At 46.7% G+C, this 20,489-nt stretch overlaps 1 protein-coding gene across 1 annotated transcript; it reads right to left on the minus strand.

Moving 5' to 3' along the window:
* Window positions 1–4,374: 4,374 nt before the first annotated feature.
* On the minus strand, window positions 4,375–18,426 carry LOC311025117 (uncharacterized protein). Its single transcript, XM_084027852.1, is given in 10 exon segments — window positions 4,375–5,771; window positions 5,774–8,203; window positions 8,599–8,763; window positions 8,881–9,121; window positions 9,236–9,382; window positions 10,105–10,323; window positions 11,312–11,473; window positions 11,671–11,884; window positions 12,143–12,349; window positions 17,716–18,426. Coding segments are annotated over 10 exon segments (4,521 nt in total). The 5' UTR covers window positions 18,405–18,426; the 3' UTR covers window positions 4,375–5,724.
* Window positions 18,427–20,489: the final 2,063 nt, after the last annotated feature.

Consider the following 20,489-nt stretch of genomic DNA (forward strand, 5'->3'; position numbering starts at 1 on the left):
CAAATTTTACTGGGGGGGCCAAGGTGGGGCCAATGTTTGATCAGAGGGGCACATTAAAAAATGGAAAGTGCCGTTCTCACTCTCATCTCGCATCCGGCAAGGCAGTGTTTGGGTGCGTCGCTCTAATTATTCCGTGTAGAGCGCTGAGTCACATTAGTTCCGCTTTTGGCGCTAGCGCATAAAATCGTAATAACTTGATCAATTTATTTCATTTTCATTTTATCATTCAGTCAGCTTATTCAGTCAGCTCTGGGGGGGCCACAGGGGGGGCCTGGGACATTTTTACAGGGGCACTGGCCCCTGTAGGCCCCCGTGTAGAACCGCCACTGGACACTGGCAAACACTGTTTTAGACTAGTGGAAAGAAAACACATTAAATACACATTTGTTTTTTTTTTACTACTCTTTGTCTGTTTACGTTTTTAGATTCCTCCAAAGTTCACCGAAAGTTAGCATTTAATGATGCCTCTAGTATATTTAAACATAACATTCCAGAAAATGTGTAATAGAAAAAAGAATTGTCTCAATGTGAGAAATCAACTGGAGAAGTTTCATGATGATATCTATTAGTTAATTGTTGTTTGTTTAACCTATTTAGTGTCTTCCCAAATGTAAGGGAATTTACAAACAAATACAATACAATACATATCTTTATAGGCTTTTTTCTCAAAATGAGTTTGAAAGTCTCCCCTTTAGTAGTACTTATCACAAACCTTCCAGTTTCATTCCCATCTATATTCTATTGCAGATGTGTTTATTCATAGCCTCATTTATAGAACATTGTGTTCCTAAAAACATATAACATATTTTTTTCTCACAAATGAGGGCCATTCAAACAATGTGCAAATAATAACAAGTGTAAATCCAACACGCCAATGCCTCTTAACTCGCCTACATGGGCTGAAGGGCTGTTAAAAACTCCTTGGACATTAAAGATCTCATATTATACTGTTTTTCCACACAGCTGTCAGAGGTCCAACAACACTGTTTTCATTATGCATTGCCCCAAACCCATCTGTGGTCCTGAATTTCAGCTGTCTAAAAGTTGCTCAAATGAGCTCTCCTGAGAACCGGCCGTTTCTGTGCCTGCACCTTTAAATGCTAATGAGCTCCGTCTGTCAACTACTACTTGGAGAGAGATGGAGACGATGCCGCTTGCTAGCGGTAGCATGCACCAATGTTTACGTGGATGTATGGCTATGGCTCGCCTATGTGTCTCAGGTGAAGTTGCTGGGGCCCGTATTGTGTGGACAGATACTTTTACGAGGGTCAGTGTCGAGGCAAAGCCAGCTTTGTACTGACCCTCGTTACTGAAGCAGTCCCATGTGAAGTAGTTAGCACTCACATACAAGCTAACACGGACCGTAGCGGCACATTGTCATTAAAAAAAAAACAAGAGACCAGACCCGGACCGCTGTGCACGGAGCTTTGCGGACACGCGCCCCCGGGTTCCGTCCGACCGGAGGCAGCAGTGAAGACCAGAGCGGCGAGACAGAGGGAGGATTGTCTCCAGCTTCACCCGCACCGGGATTTATGCACGGAGAACCAGCCGGATCACCCAGCGCCACAACCAGTAAGTCGAGCTGTGCTCTCCCCGCTGTCGGGCTGAGCTCTCCCCACTGTCGGGCTGCGCTCTCGGATATCTCCTATCATCAAAGGAGTTCAGCCGATGCAAATGACTCCCTTCGTTACGTAACAACGGGAGCTGAATCTGAACAGCCTGTAGGAGCACCGTTGTACCAGTGGGTGGGCTGCAGAGACCATGCAGGAGTCGCTTGTTTTCCACATCCTGGGAGTTGACAGGCTCAGGGAGGACTAGTTTATAGGTTTAGAGACCAGAGAAAACCTGTTTTTCATAATATGGGACCTTTAATGAGAGAGGAGGGGTAAATACATGTGAGGGAGAGAAAGATTGAGCAAGGAACAGGGAGGCAGGTGCATCAGTGGGACTGTAATCTGCCCTCACCAAGGCGGAGATTCATTGAGTTCCAGTCAAGAGGGGGAGAGAATTAAGTGTCCCCACATTCACAAGCTTAACCTTGGAATGGGAGTGTGTCTGCCCTCCACTGAGAGGTCCAGGATTAGCGCTGGATCCGGATTCAGCAGAGATGAGACTGAGTGAACGGTTCTTAATCGCTCACACAAGAAATCTTTCACCACACGGCGGCGTTGAAGTACAACAAACCATCTTCAGTCCCAAAATCCTCTGAGGTCACAAACGGAACCAAATGTTCTGAGTCAGCGGGTCGGGTCCAAGTGATGATCAGTAAACAAAATGAAAATATGCAAATGAGAGAATCAGTCCAGTCAATTACAGAAACAGCAAATAGTGGCTGCACTGGAATGTAAGCATTAAAGGAAAACACCACCACATTTCCATACTGAAATATGTTCTGCTCTGATCTTAGACGAGGTGATACATACCTCCCTCTCCTCTGTGCGTGCACTCAATGGCTCTTGCGCGCACTCCGCGCAGCGCTAATTTGCTGGCATGTAGCTTGTCCTAAGGATCCAAAGGTGGGTGAAGTTAGAAGCGACCAAGCACTTCCACGTTGTCCCTATTTAAATACGGTTACGTGAGTAGTTACACGAGCCAAGTTTGGTTACACAAAATGAAACATGCCAATTTTTCTAAGCGGATAACAAGGATAACTATATAGTATGGCGGAATAACAACTGGAAGCACTTCGACGTCGGCGCAGTAATATCATCACTCCGCTCCCCCTCTTAGTTCCGTCAATAGAACCTACGTAACCTGCACGCCGTCGCCTGCACTACCTGTAGTAGTTTGTGCACAGTTGAGGAAGCATCAGGTTGTAGTAAGATAGTTTGTGAACAATCAAACATCATGGTTATAACGTGCATCGTACAGGGTTGTGAAAACAAGCAGAAGGTATATAGTCACGTCATGTTTTGAGTGATGATATTACTGCGCCGACGGCGAAGTGCTTCCAGTTGTTATTCCGCCATACTATATAGTTATCCTTGTTATCCGCTTAGAAAAATTGGCATGTTTCATTTTGTGTAACCAAACTTGGGTCGTGTAACTACTCACGTAACCGTATTTTAACCGGGACAACGTGGAAGTGCTTGGTCGCTTCTAACTTCACCCCCCTTTGGATCCTAAGGAATATACTGGGACAAGCTACATGCTAGCAAATTAGCGCTGCGCGGAGTGCGCGCAAGAGCCATTGAGTGCACGCACAGAGGAGAGGGAGGTATGTATCACCTCGTCTAAGATCAGAGCAGAACATAGTTCAGTATGGAAATGCGGTGGTGTTTTCCTTTAAGTCTGACTTTTGAGGAGTTTCATATTTTTTTTTCAACTTCTAGTTCAATCCAAGAGGATATTGTGCTATTGTGCTTTTGTTATACATGTATTTGACAGCTATATTTACTAGTTATTAGAGAGATGAGTGTATTTTAAAGCATTCTAAGTTAGAGGTTCTGAACATTTTGGAAGAAGTGTCTAATTTGGCTAGTTAGCTTGTCACAATTCATAGTAAACGTTTGTCCTCCAAACTAAAACACTGGCCAACGCACAAAGCGTTGTTTTTCAGGAGCTGGGCTTGGCCCCTTAGTTCCAGTGAAAGGAACTCTGAATGCTTTAGCATACCAAGAGTGAGTTTGTGGAACAGTTTGGGGACGGCCCCTTCCTGTTCCAACATGACGCAAGAAGCAAGGTCCATAAAGACATAGAGGAGAGAGTTTGGTGTGGATGAACTTGACTGGCCTACACAGAGTCCTGACCTCAACCCGATAGAACACCTTTGGGATGAATTAGATTGGAGACTGAGAGCCAGGCCTTCCCTCCAACATCAGTGTGTGACCTCACAAATACACTTCTGGAAGAATGGTCAAAAAGTCCCATAAACACACTCCTAAACCTTGTGGAGCCTTCCCAGAAGAGTTGAAGCTGTTATAGCTGCAAAGGGTGGACCGACGTCGTATTAAACCCTATGGATTAAGAATGGGATGTCACTTAAGTTCATATGCAAGTCAAGGCAGGTGAGCCAATACTTTTGGCAATATAGTGTATATTAGTCATGTCTGGAGGTTTTTGTTGCAGGGAGTTTACGATGCTGATTCCTTTATTCTTCGACTCGCGAAGATCCACCTTGTTGTTTTTATTGGAACTTTTTGCTGAAGAAATAGTCCTGATGAGAACTTTTGATAGTGTGTTTTGTGGATTCCTCACGAACCAAGCCTGTATTTTATTTTACTTTAACAGCTTGTCTTGTCTGTAACGGTTCCTTGGGGACGGTTACTTATAGAGGTCAGTTTTAAATCTCTAAAATGTTGAAGCACTCTGAAATGAAACAAACTAAACAAAATGCTCAGGCCTCACTCAACAACATGATATCTAAATCCGCTTTATTCTTACATCCAGATATACACCTTCATCATAACCATCATAGTTGTCAATAATATCATCATCAACATCATCATCATCATCATCATCATGATCATCATCATCATCATCACCTTAAACACCAAGCTCAAGATCATCATCGTGATAGCATTATTAGCATTTTTTTCCTTTTCTGGTCAAAAGCTAAAGCTGTGATGAATAAAAAATAAAACATTTGGTCCTTTAATATATTTTCTAGGCAACATGGTATCAGGGGTTAAGACAGAAATGTCTCGTTGCTACCCACAGAAAAACATCAAACATCACTGGAAATGGCGCCGAAACAGCGTCACGGGCGACAGAAGGAAGAGCCATTTGGACACGAGGCCGATGGTCGCGCGGAGCGGAGTGTCGGGCAAACTGAGAGGAAGGGCGAGAGAGTCTGCGAGCACCGAAGAAGCAGCTAGCGACCAGGGCTGTGAAATCAGATGAAAGGCAGCGAGACAGAGGAGAGATGAAAGACAAGAGAGGCTTACACGACAGAGAGGCACGTATTTACACATCGGGAGCCAGGGGAACTAAAACAAGGGAGCCACGATGCACAGCAGAGCAGTATTGTCTGTCACACGCACAAAAACGAAACACAATTTACAGAAGTCGTCAGAGGGAACATAGGTTTAAATGTTTTATCAAGAAAAACTAAACACCACACACAGCTGGGACAACAAAACTACCAGTGGACTGAGATTTTTTTTTACAGAGATTTTTTAAAGCTCTATATTCTTATTATTATTGTTATTCTGATGAGAAAATATTACACTTTGGTGCAGAATGGGAGGCAAGAGGGAGTTGGAGCTGGAAACCAGGAAGTGACTGCTCTGTTGCTCGCATTTGAAAACTGACATCAACCAACAAGCAGAAAGATTATTCTTTTCTCACATTTGTTATTATTGTCATGGTAATTTCCTGTCACATAACGAGAGTCTCATTTGTTTGTATTGCTGATTCCATTGTCAAGAAAATGGAGACATTTTTTCCCGCCAGCTATTGCTTTCATCCCATTTTACTGTTTCCACTTCAGCTCCCCCGCTTGCTCCAACAATCACAAACACAGATATGTATGTTTACATTTGGATGGTTCACGTTTGCCTGCACCAACCACTCGACACACCAACCATGAAGTCTTGCTCCTCGATTGATGGCTTGGTTAAAGAGTCACACGAACACCTGAAGTTCTAAGACAATCACATCCTAGAGTGAATGCAAACATGATGTACCTGTCCTCGCCACATCACAGGGATGTCTGGTGACCACTCTGGCGTAACTCTGATGAGTACTCACCACAGCAGCAGACCGACATCCTATGAGAATGTCTCACATGTCGGCGGGCAGTTTGTGTCTTAGTCCCTCGGAGTCTTTCTGGCGAGTGACAGCTGAGGGTCCTTTTTCCCACCTTTGGGGGAGGTGGGGTTGGCAGGCGTGGCTGCATGTGCCGACTGGGTGGATGTAGTGGGGGATGCCTGAGAGGTCTGGGCAGGGGCAGAGGGTGTACTGAGTTTTGAGTGGGCAGAAGCAGCTGTGGTGGTTGGCATTTGTTTTGGGGGTTGAGCAGAGGAAGATTGTATACTAGAAGAGATGGCGGTGGAAGAAGAGGTGGCAGTGAGAGATGAGGGGTTAGTGGAGTTTGGGTTTCGGCATATCGTTGGTTTGGTGGAATGGCCAGGCCCTGAAGTGGGGCCTGGAGTAAGGACTGGAGGGATTTGCTTTACAGGATGAACTGAGAAAGTGATTTTACTCTGAGAGCTAGTGTTAGCTGGTGTTGGGGAAGGAGTGACAGTTTGGGTTGGGGTCTGTTTTGGGATCTGGCTAGAGGTGGGGCCTTTGGCTGAGCTGCAGATGGAGGGCTGGAGACAAGGGGTCGGACTCTGGGATTTACTGAGGGGGGGAACAGGTATGACAGGGTTGGGACAGGGGAAAGGTGTAGGGGTAAGGGTCTGGGTAGGAGTAACAGGAGTTAAGATTTGTGTCGGAGTGTGTGCAGGAGTAGAAGGGCGGGTGCGGGTTGCCTGAGTGGGAGTCGGTATTGGAGAAGGGACTGGGGTTGGTGCGGGACTGGGGCCAGACAACGGAGAAGCAGAAGGAGGTGTGTTGGATGCCTTGGCTCGGGGGCTCTGGGGACGTGGTGGGATGGAGGTGATTGAGGAGGAAGGGGGAGACGAGGAGGTAAAAGATGACTTGGGCCCGTAAGTTTGAGGTATTGGAAGAGGGGCAGAAACAGAATATGGAGGCGGCGTGGAAGAGGGGGAGGGAGAGGAAGAGCGGGGAGAGGGTGGGGGAATTGGTTTGGGACGAGGAGTTGATGAGAGCGACAGCGGGTTTGTTCCTGCTGAAGGAGGGGTCGAGCAGGGAGGAGGAGAGGAGGAATGAGAGGGGGTCATTGGGATGGGTTTAGGACGAGGTGTCTGGGGGAGAATAGGCGTAGGAGACGAGGGGGTGGGTGAAGGTGAAGGGGTGGAAGAGGAGAGTGGGGTCTGCTTTGGAGGGGAGGAAGATGCCAACGAAGCTGCAGAAGGCATGTGTGCAGCTGTCGGTGTGGGTACAGAGGCAGTGTGAGGGGCAGACTGTGTGGGCAGATTGTGTGCTAACGCTGGCTGAATAGGAACTGTGGCTTGTGTTTGTGCATGAAATGGTGTATTATTCAGCAGCTGCACAGGAGCGTTGGTGCTCAGTATACCTGCACTGCCTCCCCTGGCCAACTGCCCTGCCAGGAAAGGAGCCGCCAGCAAATTACCACCAGAGGCCTTCCTGTGGAGAGGCGGGTGAGGCTGCACTCCAGCCCAAGAGCGGTGAGGCAGAGTGGGCTGTGAGGCCGACAGCAGCCTGGCCTCCTGGGTAAGTCTGCCCAGTGCTGGCAGACCCTGAGAGCTGTTTCCTCCATGACGTAACAGAGCTTCTTTTGCTCCCTGCTGGCCGGTCACAGTGCTGCCATCTGACGGGGCACCGCAAGCAGCAGGGGGGTTGGTGGCAGGTATCTTGTGGAGGGGTGGAGTTTGTGGCCCTCCACCGGTTGGGGTTCCTAGTGATCCAGCAATCATTGAGGGATGATCAGCCTGGAGGCGGACGCTGTAATGAAGAGTCCTTCCTTGTTGGACAGAAGTTGGGACAGAGGAGGCTGGTGTGGATGGAGTTTTGGCAATAGGGGGTGATGGCAACACACCAGGAGGGCCCATGGTTGAGGGAGAGGCAGGAAATCCTCTTGGGGACAGACCACCCATCCCACCCATCCCTCCCATCCCTCCCATGCCTCCCATGCCTCCCATCGTCATCATGCCGATGAGAGAGCTCACAGAGGGACGAAGGGGCTGCAACACGGGAGGACGAGGGGGAGACAGAGGGAAAGAGGAGGAGGGAGAGGGAGAGACAAGAGGGGAGGGCAGGAAGAAAGCACCTCCAAGTGCATGCTGCTGCTGCAACTGTTGTAGCTGCTGCTGCTGTTGCTGCTGCTGGTGCATGAGGGCGATGGCTACATTACTGGTGGCCGCGGCCGTCTGCAGTGGGGCGTGGACCAGCGGCGCCCAGATGACCGGGCGTGGCCGAGGAGACACTGTGCCACTTCCTCCTATGACTCCGCTTCTTCCTGCAGCAGCAGCCGCAATAGCATCCTGCATGGCCGGCATGCTATCGTGTTTGACAATCTGCTGCACCAGCATGCTGTCACAGGAACCCAGAGTGCCTGTTGCCAGGCCTCCTCCGGCTCCTGGACCCCCTCCACCCCGGCCCCCACCACGACCCATGCTGCCCCCCAGAGAGCCAGCCTGGGATGACTTCCGCAGGAGCATGGAGTTCTTTCTGCCTGTAGAGGGGATTATTCATTCAATTATTATTCATTTTCTGAGATATTAAGTGTGAAATAAGTTCCAGAAATGGAAGGTGTGAAAGTTTGAATGTCTAGCAGGCATAGTTGTTTACTGAACACATTGCAAACATCTGAGTTTTGGCCTCAAGGTTTTTCTGTTCTCTTCACCGGGAACATTGCTCATCGTTTATATTATTTCAGCTTATTATTTTTAAAAGATGAGATTTGACCTTTCAGCTCAGGGCAAAACACATAAGAAATAGAAGTGGATGGAATAATTCCATCATTGGGCAAGGTCATTACAGAATTAATCTGAATGGAAAAATAGAAAGCTCCTGCATAGATAAGATGTTGAGAGAAACGTATGAGCCAAGCAGACATCCACACTTTACCTATGCGGTCCAATCTGTCAACAGCGACGGTTTCGAAGGCACGCCGCATCATCGGATGCTCCTCCAACACCTCGTTAAAGTTGTCCACACTGAGAGAGTACAGGCGACAGTACGTATCTGCACGGACGCTGGCTGTCCTCCGTCCATGCGTCAGCAAACAGATCTCTGACAAAAGGAATAGGCAGAGAGGATGATGAAGTAAGTATATACATGAAGCACCATCGCCTGCATCTTCAAGTCTTCCTACTTCCTACACAAGTTCAAAACTCTGCGTGGAGTCACCTCCAAAGTAAGAGCCATCGCTCAGCTTGGTCTCCTTGTTGCCGCGGGTCAGCACACCGACTCGCCCATGCTGGATGAAGTACATCTTCCGTCCGACTGTGCCCTCGCGGATGATGAAGTCTGAAGGCTGGAACACTTCAAAGCGGAGCTTGGTCAGCACGGCCGTCACAAAGTTGGGATCAGCGTTGGCGAACAGCGGCATGTTAGCCACCAGGCTGCGGCAATTAAAGCTGACTATCTCCTGGACAAAGAGGAAGAAGAGAGGAAGAGGGGAAGGAAGGAAGAGAGATTTGATGGCGGACAGAGCATTTGGGATCCGGACGTCTAGATGCGTGGGTGTTTTGTGAATGATCACCTCTTTGAGGGGCTCGCTGAGTTCTCCCAGGATGTTCTCCTCATCAAACATCTTCCCCTGGAAGCGGTGCTCGTAGTACTCGTGGATCTTCTGCCGGACGTCTGCAGGAAGCTTATGGAAGGACATGTACTGCTCCACCTGTTTGTACTGCAATAACACACAAATGCAAGCATGCACAGGTCAGGAAACTGTGATAAAGACATTACCTCTCAAAGAAAAGAGAACCGGAACATTGATAAGTCTACTGTTCAACATATTGGTATAAAAGTGCTGCTGAGAACTTCTCTGTGTGACGGGTGACATTATGTCTATGGCATCTGAAATCACCCCCATGTTCACTCCTTCACATCTCCACGTATAATACTAAAGCATTAGTTGGAGCCTGACTAGATGGAGTTTGGTGTGATTTGTGAATTGAGAGTGGTCAGGAAAAAAGAAGAATTATGTTGTCTTCTATTCCATTAGTCACCTTGAGACCCAGAGTCAGATTCGTCTTTTCAGAAAGAAAATAATTCAATAACATTCAGCAAATAAGGTTTGTAACATTATGGTTATCATTTAAGTCCTTTATCAAGCAAAAAAACATTCACTGTATCCAACTTTGCAAATAAAAGATCCTCTGTTTTATATCATTGTACATTGAGCATGTCTTTGGACAGCTGGCTGTAAAAAACAAGAAATTTGAATTTGATGTAAACCTGGGAGAACTCCTATGACTATGATAGAGTTGTATGGACTAAAAGAGAAAAGACAACATCCCAATGCTTCATTGACCATGAACATTATCACTGAAGCTTAATGGCTAAACTATACAAAGTACAGCAGGAGGGATGGATGCATTCACAAATGGACGAGTTATCCCATTTCACCTTTTCCTGGTACTGTCGCCGTGAGGAGTCCAGTGACTGGATGAGAGCGGTGGCGTGGCCAATGAACATGGCGTAGCAGGTGGCGCCTACGATCATGCTGAGCATGGTGAGCCACACGTCCGTCATCCCTTCTGGAGCCTGGGCGCCGTACCCGATACACAACATGTGGCTCATGGCTTTGAACAGAGCATAGGAGTACTGCACGCCCCATGTGTCATTCTGGGAGTGGGAGGCAGACAGAGAGGGCGACAGGAGGAGTAAAAAAGAAGTGTTAATTACCAAGGCGCTGCCATATCAAAGCGTTCTTATTTTAGTTATGTTATAGGAGCTTTTTTTCCTCTCAGAAGAGCTCAGCCACACCACGACAGACAATACAGCTGAGATCATAACATGTAACAACAGAGCAATTAAACTGTCAAAATCCACTTTGTTCAATACAAAGCAGAACGCTTAAAATAAAACAAAAATGAAAAAACGCAGCCACCCTGCATTATTAGATAAATGTCTAAAGCCCATAGAGGCCAGCCTCTGTGTGTGTGTGTGTGTGTGTGTGTGTGTGTGTGTGTGTGTGTGTGTGTGCGTGTGTGTGTGTGCGTGTGTGTGTGTGTGTGTGTGCACTTCTGATTAAAGTTGAGTCCAATTATACTGAGATGTTAATAGTCTAACGGATGATGGGACTTTCTCTGGGGAAAATCCCAGCATCAGCCTGCTTAGCAACCATCACCCAGGCAACCACTGAAACATGAGTCAGCTATTCATACAGCTGTGTGTTGATGGGTGTCCATGTCCGCCTGCCTGCATGCACGGAGATGAAATCTCCAGCAGGTCTCCTAGGCCTTCGCTCACACCTTCACATGATCTCCGCTGAGGTTTTTACTTGGAAAGTCTTTTTGTTTTTTGTGATGATGATTATTAATAATCTCATTCCAACTGGACCTGTTGCTGCATGAGCCAATCAACTCAGATAAGGAGCAAACAGACAGATAAGCAGACAGCAAGCTGCTCTCTGAAAGTGTGATTTGCATTAATCTAATAAATAAATATTGTGCACACTGATCAAACAAGCCCAATAGCACATTGTACTTTGTATTCGACTAGAACTCGAGGTCGGGTCCTTTTTTTTTGTTCTTGACTTAATAAAATCACTGCAACATATTGAAAAATATTGTCACGCACATGCACACAACACAGCTGGTTAAAGACTCACCACCATCAGGTTCTTGGAAACCCAGCAGTCAGGAGGGAAGTCCTGCAGCATGGGGACCAGGAACTGGAGACAGCCGTCCCAGTGGCACAGCAGCAGCATCATACCGATCAGATTAACTATCCTCACCATGGCACTAGCAAGGTCATAGGTCATATGGAAGATCTGAGGAAGAGCAGCAGAGGGAAAGACGAGGAGCAAAATAAGTATACAAGTGCGGTGAATAAAAGGGATTTTGTTTATTTTGTTCCAAAACACTTAAACACTTGAAAAAACTTAAAAAACAACCCTTAAAACATCATATTTCGTAAGTTAATAAATAAATAACTCTCCCCCTTTTGTTTCCAGCCACAGCTCCTCACCTCCTCCCACTGGTGGATGTAGCGGATGAGTCTGGACAGGCGGAGCAGTCGAAGCAGACTCAGGATTTTGGTGAAGCGGACGATGCGCAGCGCCCTGGCCGTCCTGTAGACCTCGGAGTCGAGACTGTCAACCATCAGGAAGATGTAGTCCACGGGGATGGACGACACAAAGTCCACCAGGAACCAGTTCTTTAGGTACTTCTGGCGGATCGCCCTGAGTTGGAGAAGGATCGAAACACCAGTGACATTTGTAATTTGGTAATCAAGTTTTGTTGACGCAGTTCCTTCCACCATGGACGGCCATAAAGCCACTCATCAATATTCAACAGGAACAGGAACGTGAACAGAGCTCTGCCCCCGGCTGCACATCACCTTCTCACAAAAACCCAGCAGAAGCCCAGAATAGCAACGCTGAGTCAGCGGCGACAGTGCTGCTGTATCGATAGTCTGGACCATCGATGCTTCTACTGACCTGGGGTCCAGCAGTATCTCAGTGTTGTCTTCCTTGATGATGCCGGTCCTGAAGTTGAGAACCAAGTCGACCATGAAGAGCGTGTCAGAGACCACGTTGAAGATGATCCAGGAGGGCGTGTTCTCATCTCTGAAGAAAGTGATGCCCACTGGCAGGATGATTAGGTTCCCCATCATCAGCATTAACATCAACAGGTCCCAGTAGAATCTACACAGAGAAAGAAGCATCACCAACATGTTTGTTTTCTTCTGGCTTTTTATCTTATTTTATTATTGTTCTTGTGTTCACACTTAAAAAAGTGACAAAATGAAACGTCTCCCACGATGCACTGTGCAAAGGAAAATGGAGGCACTGTTCCCTGCTGGAAATGTTTCAATTAATGGTGGGTGGTGGTCAGAAAGCTCCAGAAAGAATATGGGAGGAAAAAACTGTTTTTAGATGTGAAGTTTAATTATTATTATTATTATTATTATTATTATTATTATTATTATTATTATTATTATTATTATTATTATTATTATTATTATTATTATTATTATTATTATATTATAGTGATATTATTATAATATCACTCCACAGATTCATGATGTCTGTGTCATAACTGTGGGAGTTAAAGTGATGCATTGGTTATCTCTCAACCAAAATGAGCAAAGATTGGCTGTTTCCAAAGAGTATTTGTCGATGTTTTAACTTCTTGAGCCCTTGATGGACTTTTTTGGGGCAAAACCATCACTTGATGTCATGATTGTGTGATTGGCACATTCCTCACTGTCTCCCTCCTGAGATGATTCTAGTGAAGTAAAATGACTTTAGTTATATTCAACACAACTGTATGGTGGAGCATTTCATAAAGACAGTTTTGGTGATATTTGCACAGTATTTGCACGTAGTAATAATACATTTTCTAGTCTTTCTTTCCTGGTTGAGACAACTAAATGAAGACAGAAAATAGTCCTCCTGCTGAAGTATATGTGTGTGATGTGTGTGAGGCCCGGCGAGCCATCAATCTAATCAATCAAATGAAAGCAGGTTTATTATTATACTGCTATTGGATAGCAGTTTGTTTGAATATGAATAATCATTTCTAACAGTTCCTCAAAAATGGCAAAGAACAACACCCGATGTTGGGGTTACATGGATGACTTTGTGCACAGTGTACACAAGGGTGAGCCAGATGGGAAAAACAAACAATGTGCGCTCCACAATTATTGATTATGTAACAGAGCAGACAATGAAAATGTTTGACTTCATAAGATTGATCCTATACTTTGATTTTGGATTTGACAAGCTGTTTAACACTAGCTCACTAGCTGCATTTGACATACTACTAGATCTGGCGTACTAAATAGTATAGTAGTTTAGGTACTGGAATGCACATAAAGTGCCTGCTTTGAAAAATGCCTGTTGTATTCCATAAATACTGAATCAAGAGTGGAACCTCTACATTCATGCCATTAAATCGGTTTTGATTGGTTTTCAGACTGGAGAAGAAAATGCATTTGACTCTCTGTGAACATAAAAATCAGATTTATGCAGCAGTGCCTGAGATATAATAATAATAACTTTATTTATAAGCACCTTTAAAAACAACAGTTTACAAAGTGCTTTTAGCAGCAGAATAAAAGAGACAATACAAATATAAATCAATAAATAAAATAAATCAAAAGTTAAAACGGGTGACATCACATGAAAGCAAAATCTAAAAAAGTGTGTTTTAAGAAGTGATTTAAAAGAAGTCACTGATTAAGCAGGCCTTAGCTTGGCTCAGGTGGTAGAATGGGTTGGCCAATGTTCGGAGGGTTGGTGGCTGATCCCTGCCCTAGTCACTGTGTCTGTGCAGATGCCTTTCATGTGGACCTCATCTGAATCAGGTTATTTTATAGACCTTTAAAGAGGATTTCTTGAGCCACAGTTGGATCCTTTTAGATCTCATTTCCTCACATGTATGTTCATGTTACATCTGTCCTACATACAGGATCGTCTCCCTTATACATCCCCGGAGGCAGAGGTGTCCTTCAACTTAGGGATCATCAAGACACTAGGAAGTGACTTCCTGGTTCCAAGTGCAGGAGTGGTAAACATGAAGCTTTCCCTTACGACAACTTCATCCTTTGGAAATGATTCGGCAACATTGAGCACATCCTGTATCTCTCATGCCAAAAAAAGCAGAACTGAACTGAACAGAGATAGAGGGACAAAGAGAGGCAAACAATCAGTAACCTTGGGAGGCTTCATCAATCTGTATTTCATGCTGGAGGGTATTACTAGATGACGCAGCTCCATCATAAAAATGATCTGGAGATGATGCCTGTCGTCTTTCTGTCTTTTTCCTCCCGATCCCTTCATCCGTCACCTTAACCCCTATCACATTTGCTTGCTACACACTCGCCCTCCTTCTGGGAGAAATACACTCCAGCTCCGTGGTCGATGGCTGCCGAGCTCTAATTTAGTAACACAAGCTCATGTGGTGCGATGCCGCCGCTGGACTGATGGAGATTAAGTATGAGTCATCAGTCATACTACTTCTCCCTGACTTTTTTCCACTTAAATTGACAGACGTCTCACTTGGTAATCACCGGCAGTGAATGCAGGGATTATTTACATCCACACAGACGCAGCGGCGGCTGGGGACGGAGATTTATTCCCGACCTTGAGGACACACTTTATTAACTCTGATTACATGGAACAAGTCTATAAATCAAACCATATTACAATGGTTGTTTATATCCGTCAGTTCTATTCATACTGAAGATATTATTCAAAACACAGTTTGGTAGTTAATGTTCTGATGGAGGTCATGGACTGGCTGAGCTCCTTGAGGCAAAACATTCTTTAGCTTTTGTATAACACTAAGAGAATTCATCAACAGCTATTTTCCATTTCAAATCAAAATACCTTCGGGTTTTTGGATGGTTGCAAGGATTATAATATGTCAACTTCAAGTAACTTTATACATTTACTCAAGTGCTGAACGAAAGTTTTGAGGTACTTGTACTCCACTTACTTGTATTGTACTCACTTGTATATCAATTTTATGCTTCCTTCTAATTCTACCTTCTTACATTTCAGAAGAAAATATTTTCGTCACTACATTTATTTGGCTGCAATAGTGACTAGATAATGTGTAGTTTAAGAGAAACAATCTTATTGACTGACACAACGGCGGTGTGGGTGGAGCCCCTTGGTTTTAGATACCTGTTTAAAGACTATTTTACTTGTAACTGAGTACTTTCACATTCATTTCCCCTCTACTGAAGCAACTCACCTCCACTGCTCCATATAGCACATTGTGCTATATGATGCCTTCCTCCCTGTCTATAAACACACACGCAGATTATTAAATATCATTTAAATTAGGGTTAATTGAACCAAACCTGGGTAACCTAATAGATGACAATGTTCCCGTCACTGCACACGAGTCAGCCTCTGTGTACCAGATTTCACTGTTGTCACTGAGATGTGAGACCGAACAAACGAGACCAGCCGAACAGAGAAGACAAGACATCAGAACATGATATGAAGGTTTGTCACGTTGACTGACAAAACCTGGCAAAGCAGGGCTGATGCAACACTGTGCACACGTGCACGCACACGCACGTGCATGTGCAAACTATCTCTCACGCATGCAGAAAGGAATTGAAAATGCAATCAGGAGCTGCTCTCCACGGCCTCATCAGTATTCCTCCTTGAACACGAACAGGTGCCGGCGGAGAACTGACCTGCATCTACCTGCTCAGCTGTTGTCAAACCAAACACTAACTCTACTGTAATTGAGGCCAAGTGTCTCCTGAGCGGCCTCTGATTGGTTCCCTGCAAGCGACTGGCCAGATGTCAGTTCTGAACAAGTTTCCACCCATCATCCTGCCAGACAAACAAGCACAACAGCATCCGGCTATTATGCAATAAATCCCTGTTACTATACGTGCAGGGCCACAGACCCTCTCTCAGACACGAGTCGCCCGTGGTGATAGAAAAACTCTCTTTCTGTTTTCACCTCTCGCCTCTCCCTCGGTGTTATGAATAGTCCTCTTCTGCCTCTAATTAAGTATTCTTATAGGTGCAGCGGCGACACGTCTTTTCTTAATGAGGTGAAGGCTGTGAGAGCTTATCGGCACACTCAATAATGACAAACCACACGCACACACACACAAGCATAGATATTTCTGCACATGCACCACAGGCTCTTGTGCTCAAGGTCAATAGCTGGACAAAAACACAATAAAGGGGCTTTAGAAGTAATCCGTCTTTGCGTCTCGCTCACTTCGGCCTCACAAAGTTCCTCTTCAGACGTGGCTCCAGGAGACGTGTACTTAACTGAAAAGTTGAGATGACTGAATTATGCATAAAGTATACTCAACTTGCATAATTTAGGAAGTCATACATATTTGATTAAAATTCAATTGTGATTCTACGACGGGTTAATTAGGACTATTAAGATCTTTAGATATCTCACATTGGATATCAATAAGTCCAGGAGGGGCATCAATCCATCCTCCCCTCCGTTCCTCGCTGACCTCATTCCCCGTTCCTCCTGTGAGCCGACTCATAAGCAGCACCGGTGAGTGATCATCAAATTGACAGACAATAGAAAAGCGACTCAGTCTATGTGTGGCTGATGAGACAAAAGTGGGCCAGGAGCCTTGGGGATCAAGTCATCCATTGTTTCGGCAGCCTGTCTGGAGATTGGCTCTCCCTCTGCTGTCCACCTACACATAGTGCATTTATGCAAAGTATTTAACAGCCAACGACCAGCAGGTCCGTGGATGCCTGACATGTCGGTCTGTAAATACTACGCTGTGTTAAAATGTGAGGGTCCGGTGATTTGGGCCTTCTGTGTTCAAGGCTCGCAGACATTCACAGAACCCCCCTCCCAACCCCTCGCACTGTGCTGGGTTCATCCACTGTTCAAAGAAAACATACTTAACATTTCCCCTGATTGACATGTCTGGCTGATCCCTGATCAACCAAACACATCTTGGCTAAATGTGTCCTCCTAATTTGCATTTTCTCACCTTTACTCGAACTGTGAAACTATTTATTCTGAAAACAACGGGCTCCAAACAATCACTAGTTTATAAATGGAGACCTGCCACAGCTACACTAGAGGCCCCGTCACTGGGACACTTTCCATAAACACCTCTCCCTGCCTCCATCGTGTCCCCGGAGACTTTTACATCCACTACCTCCGTTTTTATTGTCCATTTTAATCTTTCACACAGACTCTGTCTCTTTACCACCTTCCCTCTGGGGATTCTGCATCTTTTGCCGCTCCTACAACCATCACTTCCTAGACACGAATATACATTCAGCCTGCTGCGAGTCCCTCTCTCCTCCTAGTTAACAGCACAGGCTGTTGAATGTACATTGTTTGCCTTTTCCTTTCCTCCCTCTGTTTAAGTGTCTATCATTATGCTTCAGGTGTGCTGATAAAGTGAGCAACTTTATCCATGTTTATACAAGTGGCACTTATTTTACAAACCACCATCAGTGTAGCTCAAATGGAGGCTGTGAGTGTGTGTGTGTGTGTGTGTGTGTGTGTGTGTGTGTGTGTGTGTGTGTGTGTGTGTCCATACCTGAAGTCACTGTATGGGTGTATGATCCAAGACCCCGCTGATTTCAGCCTTTCCTGCTCCAGGGCCACGGCCTTGTGGGATCCGAACATGCGCAGGCTGAACTTGTTGACCCCCGGCTGGAGCATGGCTCCAAACTGTCTCTGGATGAAGGTGCTCTGGTTGGAGGTGCTGTAGTCCTCCCCGTCCAGCCCCATGCCAAACCCACCCAGTCCACACTGAGCCATCAACTCGGGGGTCCCGGCCGCGGTACTGTTGCAGGCCGTGGTGGTGGTGGTCTCTGGGCCGGTGGCCACCACCATCACTCCGGTCCCGGTGGAGGAGGTGGAGGGCAGGGCGGCGCGTGCAAATCCCACTGAGCGTGGGGGAGGATGGGCTGTGGCAGAGGAGGAGGGCAGGGGGGGCAGGGGCACCGGGGTGGTCGGGGTGCCTGCCGCGCGGAAGGGAAGGCCGTCCCTGGTGGAGGAGCTCAAGATGGAGAGGCGCCGGCCGCGTCCACCAGAGGAGGTGCTGTCCGCCCCGAAGGAGCCCCTCTCCCCTTCCAGTGAGGCCTGGGACAGCCGGTAACCCGGAGAGGGCAGGCTGCCTTTACTGCGCCGCTTGGAGTCCCCTCCATTACGCCTGGGGAGACTGTCACCCCCAGACCCCCCGCTGCTGCTGGGGGTACCCACCACTCCAGCCACCCCATCCATCCCAACTCAGGGAGGAGGAGGAACCTGGACCCCTCAGGAAAACTACGGTTTAGTGTAGTCGACCTGCCTCAATCACATTAAATGTCAATGTCAGTGAATGTTAAATTGAAGAAGCTAAAGAAAAGTGGTGTGTGTATCTCCAGTCATTGTCCTGGAGCCGGCAGCTCACACCTCCGCTCTCTCTGGGCTGATGTGGCCATGCTTACCTCAGTGCCCTTGGAAACAGCCCCATCCAGACATGAAAGCCTCCACCCTGTCAGTGACGCCAGCAGCTTCACTTTCCCTCCTTTCTTGCAGTCTCTTCTGTCCTCACAGATGTTTCTGTATCTTTCCTCCTTCCTCGTCCTTGAAACGTTTCTCTCCCTCCGAGGCCCTCCCTCTCCTCGCCACAGCCGCCCTCAACGCTCCGACGCCGGTCATGTTGGCACCGGATTCCTGGTGTTTTGTAGATAACGGAGCTCGCCGCTCATTGGCCGTCGGTGTCCGTGTAGCCTATATGCCCGGGCTGCTCACCCAATTTGGCCAATTGTTTTTAAAATAATTATGTCAGAGACGAACCTTCATCCGCGGATATATGGCAAGGACACTTGCTCCTCTGTGAGGAGGGATGGGTTGTTAATGGACACAAGAGACGCACACAATAAGCACACAAGGGCGCTCATGCTCCAAGGCGCACTGATTCATTCTGACACGCACACCAGAAACACGCACACAAAATACACACCAACGTGAACGCACCAGACACGAGAAACAAGTCAAATGAGCCCAAATCTAGCCCATGATTTCACTCAATCCGCGGCACGCTGTCATCTTCAGTATCCGAGCGGAAAAACACTCATCGTGACGGAAGGCGCGCCGAAATGTTGCGTGTCCGCTACGTGGAGCGCTCAGACAGCGAGAGGCGACCGGCTCTCCAACACGACTGTTTCCTAAAACTGATGCCGGAATGAACCTGGTCAGCTGCTCAGAGCCGATATCTTCCGTTCTCTCAGCCGCTGCCATCCATTCCCACGTCTGCCCACTTTCAATGACATTGTGTCAGACTATCACGGCGCTGGTCGACCCGCCTCGATGGCACCGAGGACGGGAACACAAAGGCTGTGTTACGAGCTTATCGGAGGGGAAACGGCGCGCTGCTGGATTCAAAATTCAAATATAGAACAACTTGTTGAGCGTTTAAGGTGGCTGCTCGACTGATCCGAGAGCCGCTGGACTTCAGTTTAGAGCTGGAAATCCACTTCCCGCTCCCGACTCCACTTGGAGGTCGAGCTGGCACGTCCACGGAGGCGCGCATCGCATGCAGACGACATATTGAATTAATAAACGTGCATATAGGTCTGGATCTAATCGGCCTGTTGCCATGGCATCCGCATCCTCATCACACCCCCCTCCCCTCCTTCCAGGCCGCATGCTCGGCCGGCGCAAGACGCACGCATCCGTCGCAGGTCCAGGTCGCGCGTCATCCTCTCTCAACAACACAGCGAGGGAGGCAGAGAGAGAGAGAGAGAGAGAGAGAGAGAGAGAGAGAGAGAGAGAGAGAGAGAGAGAGAGAGAGAGAGAGAGAGAGAGAGAGACGATGACGCTTTATGTAAACCTCAGGGAAAGAGCAAGTTACTGAATGAAAAGACAGAAGAAGAAATGACAAGATGATTCATTGACTTAAAGCTGTCCAGATAGATGAAACGATACTTAAAGGCTACTGAATGAATGATATCTTTCATATCAGAGCTTGTGGCAGGTAATTAGAAAAAAGGCTACAAATACACAAATAATGTAGCCCATTACGTCACTGCCACTATGACAGCTGAATTCAAATTAATTATTAGAATGGAAAACATATGATTTACTTCCAAAACGTCTGATATTTATAGATCAATCCATCACGAGTTGAAACACATCACCTCAACCTGTGAACTAAATCATTGTTAATATGTTTTGTAAGATAAGTTACGCAGCTGGGCAGATATGTGCTCACTATATTTGGATGTTATGGTGAGAAAGAGAATCTGGGGGGGATTCAAGGCACATATTAACACTAGAAACATGGAGAAAGCCTGCGGCAGGAAGGCGAGGATGTCCCAGAAA

Source organism: Eutrigla gurnardus (genome assembly GCF_963514095.1).
Source record: "Eutrigla gurnardus genome assembly, chromosome: 14".
Lineage (NCBI taxonomy): Eukaryota > Metazoa > Chordata > Actinopteri > Perciformes > Triglidae > Eutrigla > Eutrigla gurnardus.